Source organism: Hoplias malabaricus, chromosome 6 (assembly GCF_029633855.1).
Source record: "Hoplias malabaricus isolate fHopMal1 chromosome 6, fHopMal1.hap1, whole genome shotgun sequence".
Taxonomy (NCBI): Eukaryota; Metazoa; Chordata; class Actinopteri; order Characiformes; family Erythrinidae; genus Hoplias; species Hoplias malabaricus.
Window position 1 is genome coordinate 24,576,272 of NC_089805.1, and position 17,346 is coordinate 24,593,617.

At 39.7% G+C, this 17,346-nt stretch overlaps 2 protein-coding genes across 3 annotated transcripts; one reads left to right on the forward strand and one right to left on the reverse strand.

Moving 5' to 3' along the window:
• Positions 1-1,501: 1,501 nt before the first annotated feature.
• exosc7 (exosome component 7) lies at positions 1,502-6,822 on the reverse strand. The gene is made up of 8 exons (XM_066675451.1): positions 6,690-6,822; positions 5,859-5,960; positions 5,396-5,490; positions 4,928-5,093; positions 3,492-3,562; positions 2,925-3,048; positions 2,232-2,387; positions 1,502-1,653 (listed from the first exon to the last, which is right to left on the reverse strand). Exons 1-8 carry the CDS (start codon positions 6,744-6,746, stop codon positions 1,549-1,551), a joined length of 876 nt encoding a protein of 291 aa, XP_066531548.1. The 5' UTR covers positions 6,747-6,822; the 3' UTR covers positions 1,502-1,548.
• A 24-nt stretch (positions 6,823-6,846) lies between these two features.
• Positions 6,847-16,730, forward strand: hgh1 (HGH1 homolog (S. cerevisiae)). 2 transcript variants are annotated; one of them, XM_066675151.1, is made up of 7 exons: positions 6,847-6,971; positions 8,212-8,834; positions 10,160-10,260; positions 11,062-11,160; positions 12,912-13,003; positions 13,963-14,085; positions 16,360-16,730. In XM_066675151.1, the coding sequence occupies exons 2-7, from the start codon at positions 8,293-8,295 to the stop codon at positions 16,549-16,551; spliced, it is 1,149 nt and encodes a 382-aa protein (XP_066531248.1). In that variant the 5' UTR covers positions 6,847-6,971; positions 8,212-8,292; the 3' UTR covers positions 16,552-16,730. The 2 variants fall into 2 exon arrangements, with proteins under 2 accessions (XP_066531248.1, XP_066531249.1); XM_066675152.1 differs by lacking the exon at positions 16,360-16,730 and adding an exon at positions 14,166-15,205.
• Positions 16,731-17,346: the final 616 nt, after the last annotated feature.

The following is a 17,346-nucleotide window of genomic DNA, read 5'->3' on the forward strand; positions in this document are numbered from 1 at the left end:
GCCCTCTATTTCTGAATCTACGAGTGCATTCATTTTTAATCTGTAACAGCTTCATCATGGTCTCAGGGGATCCAGAGCCTAGAATTATTGAGCACAATGTAGGAATAGACCCTGGACAGGGTGTCAACCAGTCACTCGAATCAGTGGACTATTTCACACATTGTTGCCACATAACATTGTGTTTTTTGGATTATGAGAAGAAACTCAAGCACCCAGAAACCCACGCTGAAAGAGAGAACACACCAAATGCCTGATCACACGAGATCCTGCAGCCTATTAATTGTAGGATGTTGAGAGACATCATAACACACTTTCCCACTGTATCATGACAAATGAGATCAGGAATGGTCTCAAATTTAGCTGAGCTTTTGGCTTGAGAGGTAGGTGTGGTAGGAAATGGTTATGCAGTGATGTGTATTATTATTATTTTTGCCTCTGGGGCACAATAATATAATAAAAAAAATCAGAAGAAAGTCACTAAATTTTCATGAAAGACTACAGGAACAAGAATTTTGTAAACAAACAATAAAATAAATTTAGTTTTTTTTTTATTTATAATAATTTTAGTTTCTTTCCACTCTAGTCTAGTCTTCCACAAAGTGAGAACAGTTCAGCATTTCTCTTGCTGTTTCAAACTGAAATCTGGTAACATTTCTACAGCTTTTAATATTATATCAATAAGTTATACATCATGTCAAAGGATCCAGTCACATAGACATCCTACAGTTGTTACCCCGACAAGGGAAAATGTCTGCTTCGGCATGACACTTAAATGATCCCGAAGGAAATAAAGAATGAAGGACAAAAACACATTGAGAATAAGCTTAAATACTTAACCAGGGCCAAACAGTATCATGGTGTGCATGAAACATTCCCAGTGGTTGTGCTTTTCTGCATAAATCAAGCAAAAATATTTGTGTAAACTACATTATTTCTTGCACCTTCAGTCAGAATTACACAAAATATTCATTTATGCACCATTCACAATTTCCAAAGAGTGTACTATATATGAAAGATTTAGGGAAGTACTACAGCCGACACTAATTTCCTGAGCTCAGAAATGAAAACACCATTGGAAAGATCCCTGGATCTGCTTGGAAAAACACTAGAACCACAGTCCCATTTTGGCTATTTTGGTAAGACAGCTGCTCTTCTTCCATTCAGCTAAATAAAAGAATTTACAAAAGCATATAATTCCAACTGAGTGGTGTACTCTGTTTGGCAGAGGCCAGATCCAAAGATCAAACTTGAAACTGGAAACTGTAAATGGATAAAATTCTCTTTCCAAAAGCTGCTTCAAGCATTGAAAAACACTGCCACTCATTCCTTCTCTTCTTAATGTCACTGAGGGACATTGGAGGGGAAAATATTATGTAACTTAACATAGGAAGTAATATTAAAAAAAAACTTTCCTCCTAAAAGAGAATACTAAATGATGTTTTGGTGTTTTTCAAAATCAAAACAGATGACCACATATTAAAAAAAGGATTTATTTGATGTTTAATATAGTACAATATTAATAACAATACAAAAATGAGAAGAGGTGGACTATGCCAGAAACCCCACTTTTTGTCTTTTCTTGCCAAGACTCTCCTCTTTCTGCAGCAGCTCCATTAGAGGTGCATGAAGAGTTTTCCCTACTCGCTTTCCCGTCTGTAGACAGAGAAGAAAAGCAATGGCAGTGAGAGAAACTAATTCAAATTAACATATTATGAAAAATTTCACTTAAAGCCTCTCTTTCAAGTATAAATACAAGAAATAGCAATTCTGACCACTTTGGTGGAATACAATTAGGTCAGTTTGTTTTACACTCAGCTCCTGCCTAAATATTTTCTCCCTAACACACACATAAAATGTGTGTAAGCAACCCATATAACAATTATATTACTGCATATATTTGCAATAAATGTTTATATTTTAATCCACTTCTATGAATAACTGTAAAAGCAAGTCTGAGATCCTAACATTTTTTACTGCAGTAAATGTTGCAGTTAAATATTACATTACTTTCAGTGCAAAACCATAAAATTAGCTCAGATTATCACATCCAGCTCAAGTAGTTTAGGTTAGATATTATATTATTTGTGACAGGCTTACAAACATTGATGACAAATCCCTGAATGCTAACATCAATGTTGATTCACACAATCAAGCATTGATTAACATAATAATGGATTAAATAAAAAATATTCTCATAGTTTTAACACTAGTGCGTTTGTGTACTTAATTACCTCTGTCATCTCAAAGATGCTGTCTGGGTCCAGACTGCCCCCTCCCAGCTTTCGCACGGAAGTCACCATTCCCTTGTAGGTTACTGAGATGAGTAAACTGGCCACAGAGCACGCCTTCTCCTGCAGAGTAGCATCAACTACGTGCCTGTGACCAATCTGTGGTGCGCACACACAAAACACTCTACACATATATACTACACACTCACTTTTCAAATAAAAATATGGCACTCACGTATGCACACTTTAATCATTATTATAATTTACCAGTGTACATTACAGATAACAGTCATTGCTGTAGTAAGCCTATATTGCTTGACGTTTAGTGCAATAAATGTCTGTTGTTTGAAGTTATTTTATTAATTTCCTATTTACACTTTTGTCTTCTGTTATTCTGTTAAATGTAGCACAGTTTCCTGGAGTAACTATGTTTCATTCCTCACTCAACATACACCAATCAGACATAAAATGAATACCACCTTATTTCTACACTCACTGCTCCACTGAACATAAAGCAGCACTCTGTAGTCCTAAAATTACAGACTTGAGTTCACCGGTTGTTCAGCTTACTGTGTTAGCCAGCTTTCACCTTGTTCTTCAATGTTCAGGATCCCCACAGGGCCACCACACTGCAGGTATTATTTGGGTGCTGGAACGTTCTCAAGACATAAACATAAAATGAAGTTGTGTAAGTACCTTACTCAGGGTGACAATGCAGGGAACATTCTCCACATTGAGACGCATGCAGTCATAAGGGTCATCAGACAGCTCGATCTCCTTTCCTCCCTCCTCATCCTCTGATATGTGCACTTTGGGAATCCTGTTTGGACAGCAATGCAAGCTATTTTACTATGAGAATCTCTATCCATGATGGGATCATTACAGCCATAAAGAATTACAAATTACTTCAGTGACAATGATCATTGGGGGCAGAACTAAACTGGCGCGAATCCATTTTTTTATGAAAATTAAAACATGCATTTTTCCTGTCAAACCAAAGATAATTTCATATGTGGTTCTTTTAATGATAGAATTGTAATTTAGTGTTGGCAGCATGTCAGCAGTAATATATTATGGTATAATGACTAAATATTTGTAACTTTTGATGGTTTAAGGGCAAAGGCATTTTGACATATAAGACATGAATAATTTAGAAACTAAAGTGTAAAGGGAGAAAACTGGATGTGATCATCATAATCAGTTTTGACTTATAAAGCTTTCAACATGACATAGCCTGTTTATCACAAGCAAAGTGCAGCTTACCGTGTGTTAAAGAGAGCAGCTTTTATGGCAATGGACATTGCATCAAACAAGTTTCCATCACACTGCAGGAGCTGGAACAGAGGCAGACAATGTGCTGACATGTTAGCTGGACATGTCTTGAAGGCAGAGGCACAAGAGGAAAAATGCTTAGGAAATAGTTACATTTCACAGGTTTTGGTAACCCCAAAAGACAATGGTCCATAAACTTCAGCAGCATAATAATCAGGTCAGATTTGATGGTATGACTGAATGATGTGCAAACTACCATCTTATTCATGACATTTTAATTAATTGTGGAAACAAGTGGACATTTGAGTGCTGTTAGTTCAGTGTGTGAAATCAAGCACCTGCCCACTAAGCATCATTTAAATATAATTTACATAAATCATGTACTATTTCATGCAGATTTTAGGTAGTGAGCCAATGAAAAAACTAAACCCTGAAGGTTGTGAGACAACAGCTGTGCTCATGGGCAGAGCTAGAGGTTGAAACCTGTGTGCACTGCTCCCCCCTGTTGACCAGACTTCATAGTTTTAAAATTAAAACGACTTTATATCACTGATTACGTGGATGTTTCATTAAAAATAGATATTCCAATGATGTATTATTGCTTTGTATCAGATAAATTCACTCCACTATGTGTGTGTGTTTTGTTTTTAGGGGCATTATCAGTCATCCCTCCATCCATCCATTATCTGTAAGCACTTATCCAGTTCAGGGTCACAGTGGGTCCAGAGCCTACCTGGAATCATTGGGCGCAAGGCAGGAATACACCCTGGAGGGGGCACCAGTCCTTCACAGGGCAACACACACACACACACTTTTGAGTCACCAATCCACCTACCAACGTGTGTTTTGGGACTGTGGGAGGAACCCGGTGCACCCGGAGGAACATTATCAGTCATTAAGAAAAAAAAAATAAAATAAATTAAACTGTATTGTATGTAAAACAACATGGAGTCTGTGCTATTGTCATTTTCTTACATTTGTGTACATGTAAAATGTACTGCATTGCCATGGGATTATTATTTTCTGTTGTATGCTCACATTGTTATTATTAAGTAATTATTTTATTTTGATTAATTTTTTATGTTATTAAACTGTTACGCAGTGCCGCTCTGGGTGACTGTCTGTGAGGAGTTTGGTGTGTGTTCCCTGTGTCTGCGTGGGTTTCCTCCAGGTACTCTGGTTCCCTCCCACGATCCAAAAACACACGTTGGTAGGTGGATTGGCGACTCAAGTGTCCGTAGGTGTGAGTGTGTGAGTGAATGTGTGAGTGTGTGTAGCTCTGTGAAGGACTGGCGCCCCCTCCAGGATGAGTTCCCGCCTTGTGCCCAGTGATTCCAGGTAGGCTCCGGACCCACAGCGACCCTGAATTGGATAAGCGGTTTCAGACAATGAATGAATGAATAAACTGTTATGCTCAAATTTCTCACCAGCACATCCACATATAGGACCCAGCAGTGTTCTCCGGGACAGATGCAGAGACTGCGCAGGTCTAAGCTGTGCTTGTTATTAAAGACTTTGTACAGATTGTTACTCAGCTCCATGCCCAGCTCCTCACCTCCCCGTCCTTCAAACTCAGGCGTGGCATTTGCTGAGCTAATAAGGGTAAAAGGGCAAAAATAAAATTTGTGAGAATAGAATAGTGCTATGACAGTGAAATTTAAATCCCTGCTCCAGAATAAAGACCTGAAATTCCCTTAGCCCATTTTAGTAAGGTTTAAGTTTCTTAAAAAATGGTGGACCTTCAAGATAATATAAAATCTGGCAGACAAATACATTTACACTAATGCAGCAAAACTTTAATATCAGTTGCAGATTAACCTTGATGAACACTGATTATCTTGTAACAGCATATGTCAGACAAGTTCAAAGGTACATCTGCTTAAAAATATACTTACCAGTCAACAAAGAACTCCAGATATCCTTCATCTGGCACCATAGGCCGTGGCTTCCCTATCTCAGCCTTTATTCCCACAAGGATGTCTGTGTGCCCCTATGCATGCAATACAACATCATTCTCAATGGTCACTTAATAACTCACAAACTATAGTTGACTCATAAATCATGTTAATTTTCTCATAAGCTTTACTCTTTATACATTATTTGTATAACTCTAATCTTAAATTTGTAAATGTTGATATAAGGGTATTTATACTCAATTACTTTTTTGTAACAATTGCACCAAAATGTTTATAAAACAAAGTGTAACTTATGGTGAAATTCAGGTAAGTCTTTAACTGTGATTTATAGGGTAGAGTAAAATATTAATGTAGCCCCTGCCAAAATGAGACCACCAGACTTAAACCCATTATATCAGTTATATCCTGGTTTATGTCTCCAACTTCCAAAAGACAGTTTTACCAGGCTGACTTTGGCAGAGCCATCTGTGTTTGACACCACATCTGTCTCAATTTCTATGTGCCTATAGTCCTCACATCCACGTCCATCCACACGCAAGTCATCCTGTTTCAACACAGAAAAAGGTTATTACTTTTATTGTGAAAACCATCAAACTAGTAAACAAAGCTCTTATGGTGATGCTGAAAATTTGAGTAAGCAAATACGTTTATATCAGAGTCCATGAGGATGCGTTAGGGATGATGCCCTAAACTGATACACCTGACTATATTAAGAACAGGGATAAGAGTACTGCAGGGTAAGTGTTAATGTGTTTTCTGTTTGTTTGTTTTTGAACACTGGAGCAGCAGCAGAGCCTGAATGTGCTGTATGGCTAAGGACTAAGATATAAAGATCCAAGAGATTTATTATCAATTGCACAAGGGCATAGTACAGTGAGATTATTACTTTGGTAGTACTATATCCTAAAAACTAATAGGGTCTTGCTCCTAATCAAGAGCATTCTTAACAAGCCCACACCGGAGAGAAGGAGTAATTCCAGTGGGATTTAGGAGCTGCAGTGGCTTTTATAATTCAGGATCAATCATCCAACATCAGTATCCGACCTACCAGTGGTTTAAGTTTGAAGGGACAGTTTCTACACCTAGTGTCTAACATTTTCACAGAATACATACTGCAACAAGAGATGCAAAACTGACTCTCTTGATTTTAGCAGAAATGCTGGATGAGGTGTCCACAAAGTTTTATCCATGTAGTGTTACAGTAAGTCATGTAAGTAAATATAAAGAAAATTTATATGAAAAGACAGAAAGACGATAACGTAAAGTCACTTACCCTCACTCCGTGCATTATATAAACTTTCTCCGCTTCACTCACTTTAACCGTCGCCATGTTTCACTCACACAACTGAAAACACGCGCAGGAGCATCATCAACAGGCGCCGAGTACACCGAAGCCTGGGCGGGACTCCACAACCGTTTACCAATAACAAAACGAGTCCACGGCCCACAAGCGGATATCGTTGTTCTGATTGGCTCAGAAATATGTCGATCTCAGAAGACAGAATGACGTGTCTCGTACACATCTGCTACATGTGTTCTCTACATGGAGAAATCGGTAAGCTCTAATATTCCGTTTTAGTATTTTCTTGTTCATATTTGGGTTATTCGTCTGTTGTGTTTAATGCTAAGCTCTTTCCGCTCGTTTCTCTCGAGAGGGATGGCGTTGCTAAATGTGAATTAGCCACTGTACTATCTCATTAGCAACATGAAAATGTGTCGAGAACTTCATATGTACTTGATATGAAAAGGCATGTTAAATTCCCCTCCAAGATTTTAACTTTTTTAACATGGTCATATGTTGATGTATATGTGCTAGAGCATGTATTAGCATAGAAATTAGCAGTTAATGGCATAGCTGGTGTCTCAGTATCAGCCTTAAACTGGAAAATGTAGAAAGCCAGGGGTTCTTATGTCATTCGAACTGGAGATTAACAGATTGGAGACTTCTTTACATACAGAATAAACTACTTTAATCTCGTTTTTTTTATCCCGGAGTGATGAGCAGAGTTATAGAACCTGTCACTACAGGCACTACATTTCCCATAATGCCCCAGCATCGTTCAAAGCACTTGAGCTGCAAATAATAATAATGATAATAAATAAATAAAAATAAAAAAATTAACAGCATAATGACAATTCCTAAATATTTAAAAGTAAGTCAGCCGTGCAACAGATGTGGTAATGATATATTTTCGTTATAGCCACTGTCTGATATTCCCTGCCCTCAGAAAATAATAGTATGCGCATGTAACACCACCCATTAAACTTCTCTTGGCCATGTCCATTTTAAAACTGTCGCCTAAATATTAGGTACTGCAGAAGTGAACTAATTACACAAATCTCACATTGCATTGTACCCATTCAGTAGCTTTAGCATAGGATTATTTATGCAGTTTTGAAAAATGTTGCAAAACTAAAATTTACACAGTTTCTGTTTTTAATCATTGAGTGAAACAGGATGGTGTGTGCTAGGGTGACCAGACGTCCTCTTTTTCCCAGACACGTCCTCTTTTTTAGACCTTGTCTGGATGGAATTTCACAAACGGAATTCCCCCCGAGATGTGTCCTCTTTTTCACCATCTAAGATCTGGTCACCCTAGTGTGTGCTCCAGTACAAGTAGTCTAGAATAGCTCCCCTGACTTTCGAAATTCATTAACCAAGAGATATGTCTGAATATTTTTGTTTAGTAGTATACTTCCAGTGGACATCTACAGAAGTAAAGGATGTTACAAGGGATGCACCTTTTGGGAACGCTCTTACTTGTCCAAGCAACTGCTGTGTTTGTGTTTTCCAGATTTAAATTTAGAGCACATTTAGAGCACAATTCTCTGTTTTGAAACCTTTGGAGACTGACCAGACTGTACTGTCCACCAAGATGCTGAGTGACAGCGAGGCTAAAGACCTCCTCTCATTCCTTCGGCTGGACGTGAGGGCAGACGTTAAGGGTCAGGCTACGGAGTACATCCTCGGCCTCACAGGTAACAGAGACGGCTGCCGTTACCTTAGGACCCAACCGGAATTCCTCAAAGCTCTGGTCACTCTCACGGCAGACCCCTCCATCGCCATTGTCAAAGATTGTTACCATGCACTGATCAACCTGTCTGCAGATGAAACTCTGCACAAGCCTTTAGTTAAGGAGACTGAGATCCTCCCCACAATGTTCAAGAACCTCCTCAACCCAGAGTACATGTTTGCTGACCGTGTGTGTACAATACTGACAAACCTGTCCAGGCATGAGGCGACGTGTAGGGAGGTGTTCCAGGCACTGCAGAAGCAGGAGATCAGCCTGGCCAAAATGGTGGAGATATTCTGCACGGTGGGCTTTAACAAAAAAGCTTCACTTCACTACCTAGGACCCTTGCTGTCCAATCTGACACAGCTGCCCGAGACCAGGCAGTTCATCCTGGATAAGGAGAGGTCAGTCACAAACAGTACCTAATTGTCTCATTGTCATTCATTCATTCATGCAATTTTTTGTGTTACAGCTGTTAGCTTTTAAATCACAGCCAACAGAATATGGATTGGGTTTTCATCTGTTAGCTTTAGGGAAATCCTTACAGAGACACATCACAGTAATGTTTCTTTATTTGAGCTCAAGCTCTTTCAGTCTCCAGCTGGGAGTTATTGTGTATGAAGGACAAACGAGTAAAATAGCTAATCAAGCTATTTGGTTCTTTTAAACTTGTACTTTGTAGGTAAAAATGACACTTCAGTGGATGATAATTATTTACATGCTAAATACATGGTTGCACTGTGTATTGATGCTGTCATATAGTTTTAGAATTCTGTGGTACTGGGTTTGATCCTCAGATCTTTTCACTGTCTGTGTGATGTGTTCTCCCTGTGTCTGTGTGCATTTCCTGTGGGTGCTCTGGTTTCTCCCACAGTCCAAAAATGCAAGCTGCAACATGGATTGGCTGTGTAAAACTGAGGTGACCACGTGATGCTCTGCAGTGGACTGGCACCCTTTCCCAGTGATTCCTAATTTGCTCCAGACCCACCACATACCAAATCAGGATGAGGTGGTTACATATAATGAGTAAATTAATTAATTTTATAGGATCAAAAATTCTTAGCAACAAGACACTTGTTAAGATACTGACTTATGCCACGAGTCTAAACTCAAGGTGCTGCTTTATGCACTGTGATGAATCATCTTTATATATTTCCAGTGTGGTCAGGAATCACTGGGGCCAGTCCTTTCACTTCGGCCAAACACAAACAGCATCACAAAAACGGAATGAATAGGATTAGTAGAATGCAATTCATTAATCAGTCTTTGGTTTCTTCAATATTTCTGCCACTAAACATTCTGGGCTTTAAGCACTGCTTAAAATAAAATATTGAGCTTACAAAAATAGTATATTTTGTTGCAGTTGTTGTTCATCTTGATATTTTTGTAGCTGTAAACAGAGCAATTATTAACCAGGCAATAGTCTGTTGCATACTTAAGGCAGTGTTTTCCAAAACCACTGGATTTTCCAACTGGTGTTTCCAAACCATTGCATCAGCCTGAGAATGTTACTATATTTGATGTAAGACAAACTGATGTAAGACAAACTTTGACATACAGCTTTTCAACAGGCAATAACCATGCAGACCTTACAAAAAGAAACATCTCTTGTAGACAGGAATATTAACCATGATCTTACAAAAGGTCCTAATGAGCAACATGCAGTAAACTGCAGTTTCATATCATTTAAGAATTAAACCTAATGTTTATTATCTGCTCTGTTTTGTAGGTGTGTGATACAGAGGCTCCTTCCTTATACTCAGTATGATGCATCAGTCACCAGACGAGGGGGAGTGGTTGGTACTCTGAGAAACTGCTGCTTTGACTACGGTAAGGGTAGCACGGAATGTTCTGTTCCTGTGTCCCAGACACAGGACTTTAGAGCCTGGATTGTTGGGTTTTTAGGGCCAATGAACAGTTTGAGTGCTAGGTTATACATATGCCCACATAAATCTTTTGTTACATTATTTATTAATTACTTAATGTTTAATTCACTTACTTATACTGCTAGCCCTGCACTTGTTTAACTACTTGTTTTAGCCCCATGCTTAAAATTGTGTACACTTACTGCAGTACAGATTGTCATTAGTAGATTAGTTTGTAAACTAAGTTGGATGTTATCTATGCATACGTTTTTGTGGCTGTAGTTAAATTGCAACAAAAATTTCAATCAAATTCATGCATGGGATTTTTTTTTGTGTGTGTGAAAGAGGCCATTGAATTTTGGTGGATTACCTTTCATATGGTTTCATTTACCTTTCATAAAACTGACATAAGCCTACATTACCATTTATATAAGCTTAATCCAACAAGTCTTAGGTGTCATAAAGCATATTTTTTGTCCATTTAAACTTTGAAAGTGTTATGCAAGCTACCCCTTGGTGGAATAAGCCTCATGTAGGTGTTATGTAGTTTTGGGATTGTCACTGTTCACTGTTTCATTTTCACAGTTCTAGTTTGTAACTGATGAAACTAATATCTCTTGTTCTGTATTAAGTGAGACAAAGCTTGTTCTGGACTTTCCTTGTACTTGAAAGAGCTGAGTCTTATAGAATGCTCAGCAAAGAGTCATTCTTTGATAGGTTTTCCTTTTGATTTTGTGTTGATTTCATTTCTCCCTTCCTCTCCTAGCTCACCATGAGTGGTTGCTAAGTGATTCTGTGGACATTTTGCCTTTCCTGCTGTTGCCACTGGCTGGACCTGAAGAGCTATCTGAGGAGGAGAATGAAGGTAATTTCTTTCCATGTTGTTTATCAGACATTTGTTTTCTAATTTCTTCTAATGTGACTGTCTCCACTTCATTAAATACACTGAAGTGGTGGAAATTTCCAAAAACTTCTACCAAGCAAAACACTCAAACTTTTTTGTAGTAATTGCTTATATATGCACAATAGTAAACACAGACCCAGGAAATCTATTCCTAAGAGTGCTTGCCAGGGTTATATATGCTCTCCTCTGGCCTTGATAACCAGCTCATACTGTTTTAGCAAACAATATAATTTTGTTGGCTAATAATTGACTGTAGGTCACTTTTATTAAAGCTACTTGACTACCATGATTTAGACTGTAAGATTCACTTCAACAGTTTTCGCTTTGGTCAGTAGAGGGCAGTGTTAATTAATTATACGTTTGCAAGGCTGTGTTCATTCATTTACTCATTATCTGTAACCGCTTATCCAGTTCAGGGTCGGGGTGGGCCCAGAGCCTACCTGGAATCATTGGGCGCAAGGCAGGAATACACCCTGGAGGGGGCACCAGTCCTTCACAGGGCAAGGCAGACACACACACACACATTCACACCTACAGACACATTTGAGTCACCAATCCACCTACCAACGTGTGTTTTTGGACTGTGGGAGGAAACCGGAACACCCGGAGGAAACCCACGCGAACACGGGGAGAACACACCAACTCCTTACAGACAGTCACCCGGAGCGGGAATCGAACCCACAACCTCCAGGCCCCTGGAGCTGTGTGACTGCGACACTACCTGCTGCGCCACCCTGCAAAACTGTGTATTATGTCTAAAAGTTTATAGACATCACATATATTTCAATTTTTGTCTTTTTTTATGCATTATTACACATAATACATAATAACATAGCAGCTGTTTTTCACATAATTTCATGATGAATGGGTGTGTAGTTATGGAATAAAATCTTTTTACATTTTGACTTCCATTACAAGCTAAAAAGTTACTATTTTGGACATACATTTTTTTGAACAATGGTGATATTTGAGTTTTATATACTTTTTTTTTCTTAATATATGCTTAGAATAAGCAAAGATTTGTAGACATACCCTGGTTCCTCCGTTGTGTACACGATCTATGCGCGCAGTCCAATGTCATGGAAGATTGTCTAGTACCTTTGGGATGAGTTGAAGTGGAATATCTAATATCAGCCCCTTGAGTTCACTAATGCTTATGCAAGTCCAAATGCATTAATCCTCAAAGAAACCGTCCAGTCTCCAGTACAAGGCTTTCTCAGAAAAGTTGCTGCAGCAGATCACTATTAATTAAGAAATTTAATGTCCATGTTAAGAAACGTTGCAAGTGTGTGTCTACACACTTATGGCCATATTGGGAGCATGGATGTTCTGCACAATAGCCCAGATCATTAGGTTGTCAGTGAAGACAGACTGGAAAATGTGGCTGAAGTCACCGGTGCTGGAAGTAATGAATTTGCACTGTGTTCATCTTTGGTTTATTTTCAAAGGTTGTGGTTTTATAACGGCATTTGAAAGGTTTTATATGTGTAGTATTTGAATAGTCTTGTGGAACATGTTCCCTTTCAAGCACAGTTTATAATTAGCAGCCTCAATTTCTGGAAAATAGCCAACCCAATAAAGAGCAGCAACTGCTGTCATGAGATTTCCAAGTAGCCCTGAGACTTAACTCATATAAACTTGGATTAAATGCATGATGCCATTTTAGCAGTGGAAATTGTTCCCATTGCTGGATATTGTTTATGCTTCTGAAGGTCTCCCGGTGGACCTGCAGTACCTGCCTGAGGACAAGACAAGAGAGGAAGACCCTGACATCCGCAAGATGCTTATTGAGACACTACTGCTGGTAAGAACTAATGTAACTTCATCATTCATTCTGTCCTCTATTGTATTATAATGATTCTCCACCCAAAGTAAGATTTATAGTGAACGTGTTTGAATCACCCGTCTCTAGAATGAGAAACAGAGTCATGTCTTGAGTCTTCAGTAGATAATTTAAGTTTATATATTTTTTGCTTGTGTCTTAGCTGTTGTTTGCAGTTTTGGGCTGGACTGAGTAGCACTCTGCTGAACTTTGACCTTTCATGATCTCACTGTCTAAGACATGGCCAGTGATAAGAGTCACTTTTTTTGCTGTCCTTTCTCTCAAAAATGTTTAGAGAGAAGGGATGCCTCATATCTGTATTTCCAATTTTCTTGAATCATTAAATCATTAAAAAAAACAGTTAAAATATTTACAGTGATAGTCTGAATTCCACTTCAGTCAGATCCTGTTTTGGATGATTGATCTGGTAGCGTCAGCAAAGATATATAGACATTCTTGAATCCTCTCTGACATCATCCATCACACCCACGCACTCAAAGTGAATCACAGGGCCATGAATAGAAGTTCAAGACGAGCTGAGAGTCTTAAGAGATGGAGTCCATGTCAAAACGCAAGTCTGTAAAATAGTGATTCAATCATGAGTCTTTAAAACTATTTTTACTGTAAAAACTGTATAATTATTATATAAAAATCCCTAACCCAACTCTTTGTCATAAAGAGTACACTTCAATGTGACCAGTTTAAAAGGGAATGACTAACACAAGATATATCCACAGTTGGCATTGTTTTTTGATGCTGTAAACTGATATAGAAACCCTTTTTGAGTTTGGCGTTAAGAGACCAGGATGCTGGACAGGGATAGGAACCCAGACCAAGGTTAGCAACCACTGGTCTATTAGTGTGAAAAGTACTAAACCAGTATTGATGTCATTGAAATAATGTACTTGTGATGATCTGTTTGATTTTACTTTTGTCTACAGCTTACAGCCACCAAAAGAGGACGTCAGATTATGAAGGAGAAAAACGTCTATCCCATCATGAGGGAATTTCATAAGTGGGAGAAGGAGCCACAAGTGATTTCTGCTTGTGAAAAACTTGTTCAGGTATACCATACACTCTCCTATTTTATTCAATCATATGTTCGTTATCTGTAATCACCATATGTCTGTAATCACTTATCCAGTTCAGGGTCACAGTGGGTCCAGCGCCTACCCAGATTCATGGGGCACAAGGCAGGATCACACCCTGGAGGGGGCACCAATTATTCCCAGAGCAACACACACACACATTCATTCACACCTATGTATACATTTGAGTCGCCAATCCACCTACAAACATGTTTTTGGACTATGGGAGAAATCGGAAAACCTGGAGGAAACCCATGCGCACACAAGGAGAACACACCAAACTCCTAACAGACAGTCACCCGGAGCAGGACTTGATCCCACAACCTCCAGGTCCCTGGAGCTGTGTGACAGCAACACTACCTGCTGCGCTACCGTGCCACTCTCTCCTATTTCAGACATTTAAAAATAATATTCTGCAGCCATTCAGAATTTGTCATATTGTAACATTTTAGTGTGGGTGGAAACAAATAGCCCATGTTGACCTTGAGTTATACCAGTGAAGTCAAAACAATTAGAGCAAGAAACAGGTTTTCCTTTCCAGTGTCTTTACTGGATCTCTGTGTCATCTAGAGAGTGCCTAGCTTGCGGCTTTGTCAGGTTGTTGTGCTTGGTACTGCCCCAGACGGCAGGCAGATGGATTCCAGTACACCAAACAGGGATTTATAGGATGGAAGAGAGGGGAAAAAAAACTCCAGGATGCACTAATGTGGTGGAAAAACCCTGGTTCTGTCACTGTGGCATGGTGGCAGTCATAACGTTAGGGAACAAGTCCATGGAAAAGATGTCATGAGGTCTCCCAATAAAGGCTGATCTACTCCATAACATGTGGGAGATCCTTTTTGAACTGCAATCCACAGGCAGAGCTTCAGTCATTTGGATTTCTACCCAACCATTTTAATCACCGTTGTAAAACATCCAATATGCGGGGCTCAGTATAAGCCTAATATTTATCTAGGATTAATAGCTTTTTTTTGGTGTGGGGGTGGGTGCTACAGTTTGCAAATAACTGGGCTATAACTGCTATCCTGTTACTGGAATATGAAATATATTTTTCCCATGTTGTTGGGCTGCCTAATGTGTACTTCACAGTGATATAATAAAACTACTGTGATGGTGTCTGGGAGCTCATTAGCCACCATGTAGTGTTGGATAGCTTAGGCTTGAAATTATATAATGTCTCATGGTGTTTCCCAAGCCTCCTATTGGAGTAATTATTCCCTTCACATTGTGTATTTTGTCAGCTGTAAAGTCACTATAAACCACTGGTAAATCTGAGAGATTTATTTTTAAAAAACCCTGAAAACAGCAAAATACCTATTCTGTTCTGTTTGTACCCACTTTTATGTGTAGTAAAATTAATTCATGAATGAAGTGCCCTTGAGCAAGGCAAACTAACCCCCAAACTGCTCCCCGGGCGCAGAGGTGCAGGCAGCTCCCTGCTCCTGTTGTGTGTGTGTGTGTGTGTGTGTGTGTGTGTTCACTGCCCCTAGTGTTTGTGAAGAATTGCTCACTAGTGTGTGTTTGTGTGTTCACTATCACGGATGGGTGTGTGTGCCTGTGTTGCCCTGTGAAGGACTGGCGCCCCCTCCAGGGTGTATTCCTGCCTTACGCCCAATGATTCCAGGTGGGCTCTGGATCCACCGCAACCCAAATGCAGAGAAGTATTTTCCCTAATTGGATCAGTAAAGGTGTTTCTTTTTTTCCCCTCTTCTTCTAGTAATGACATTTAATACATACATGATACAAATAGGGCGGCATGGTAGCGCAGCAGGTAGTGTCGCAGTCACACAGATCCAGGGGCCTTGGAGGTTGTGGGTTCGATTCCAGCTCCGGGTGACTGTCTGTGAGGAGTTGGTGTGTTCTCCCCGCGTCCGCGTGGGTTTCCTCCGGGTGCTCCGGTTTCCTCCCACAGTCCAAAAACACACGTTGCAGGTGGATTGGCGACTCGAAAGTGTCCGTGTGTGTGAGTGAATGTGTCTGTGTTGCCCTGTGAAGGACTGGCGTCCCCTCCAGGGTGTATTCCCGCCTTGCGCCCGATGATTCCAGGTAGGCTCTGGACCCCCCGCGACCCTAAATTGGATAAGCGGTTACAGATAATGGATGGATGATACAAATAGGAGGCAAAGCAGACTTTAATGATTCTAGACTGGTAAGAATTGTCCTTAAGGAAAGATGGAAGAAAACTAGTAATGGCTAGGATTTTTTTTTTGGTTCAAGATGAGCATAAATTAGGTTTGAACTTGTGCTCAGGTATTGATCGGAGATGAGCCAGAACAGGGGATGGAGAATCTTATGGAGTTGAATATCCCTGAGGATGTGGAGCAGAAGTTTAAGGAACTGGATACCAAAGAGCAGGAGCAGCTTGAGAAGGAGCAACAGGAGCTGCTCAGAGAAGAAGCTGAGAAGCATCTGAATACAAATCCAGAAGGACTGGAACGATAAATCTCCACTAGAGACATTCAATTTATCTCACACAGCACACAACACAGACCGTGTTTTATTTTGTTTGTTTTTTTTTTTCCCATAAACATTGTGCAAACATTGTGCAATAAACATTGTGTCTTTTCTAAGATCTGAGTGCTTGGCTCAGGAGAGATGACACATCATAGCCTAATAAAAGTGAAATGTTGTATGCTTTGTGTATCGTTATTCAGTCTTTTTCTCTCTTGATGCACCAAGATGAATCAGGTGTTATAGACTACAATAATAGCAAAAAAGTTCTGTAGATGGAGAAAAGTCATTCATGCTGGTTTCCTGTGGGGAATTGGATCTGCAGCAGGGGCAGAACGAGGTTTGAGGATGTTGGACAGATTGTGGAAAGGAGAGTGGAGAGGGACCTGGGGCAGGTGATGAAGAGCTGTTTGGGGTTGCCTGATTAGTTCTCTATAGGCCTAATCAACAGGCAGCAGGGTGAGGGAGAGGCAGGCTTGGGGGAGGCCAGCTCATATCTGCTTGGGAGGTTATGCTAACAGCCAGGGCTGAAAGCTGCAGGATAGCAATGTCCACACACTAAACGTCCTTCGTGACCTTCAGGCATGTTGGTGAAGCTGTGTCAGAAGGGTTGGGTTTGAAAGCTGCCTCTGTCTGGACCACAGCAACAGGCACTTGAGACAGCAACAACAGATATACATGGTACATCTGAATTCATGACAGTGCTCTACTTTAATCTTTCAAAAGAAAAAAGAATGAAACACTAACACAAAAGTTAGCAGAATTAAAAAATACGTTTCCAACAAG

Excerpts from the sequence above, each read along its gene's own strand:
- exosc7 (XM_066675451.1), bottom strand. The coding sequence starts at position 6,746 with ATGGCGACGGTTAAAGTGAGTGAAGCGGAGAAAGTTTATATAATGCAC. Across the intron at positions 5,094-5,395 it reads CTGGAGTTCTTTGTTGACTG|CTCAGCAAATGCCACGCCTG; the intron begins GTAAGTATATTT and ends TACCCTTATTAG. Across the intron at positions 3,049-3,491 it reads GCTGCTCTCTTTAACACACG|GATTCCCAAAGTGCACATAT; the intron begins GTAAGCTGCACT and ends CTGTCCAAACAG.
- hgh1 (XM_066675151.1), top strand. The coding sequence starts at position 8,293 with ATGCTGAGTGACAGCGAGGCTAAAGACCTCCTCTCATTCCTTCGGCTG. Across the intron at positions 13,004-13,962 it reads TTATTGAGACACTACTGCTG|CTTACAGCCACCAAAAGAGG; the intron begins GTAAGAACTAAT and ends TTTTGTCTACAG. Across the intron at positions 14,086-16,359 it reads CTTGTGAAAAACTTGTTCAG|GTATTGATCGGAGATGAGCC; the intron begins GTATACCATACA and ends ACTTGTGCTCAG.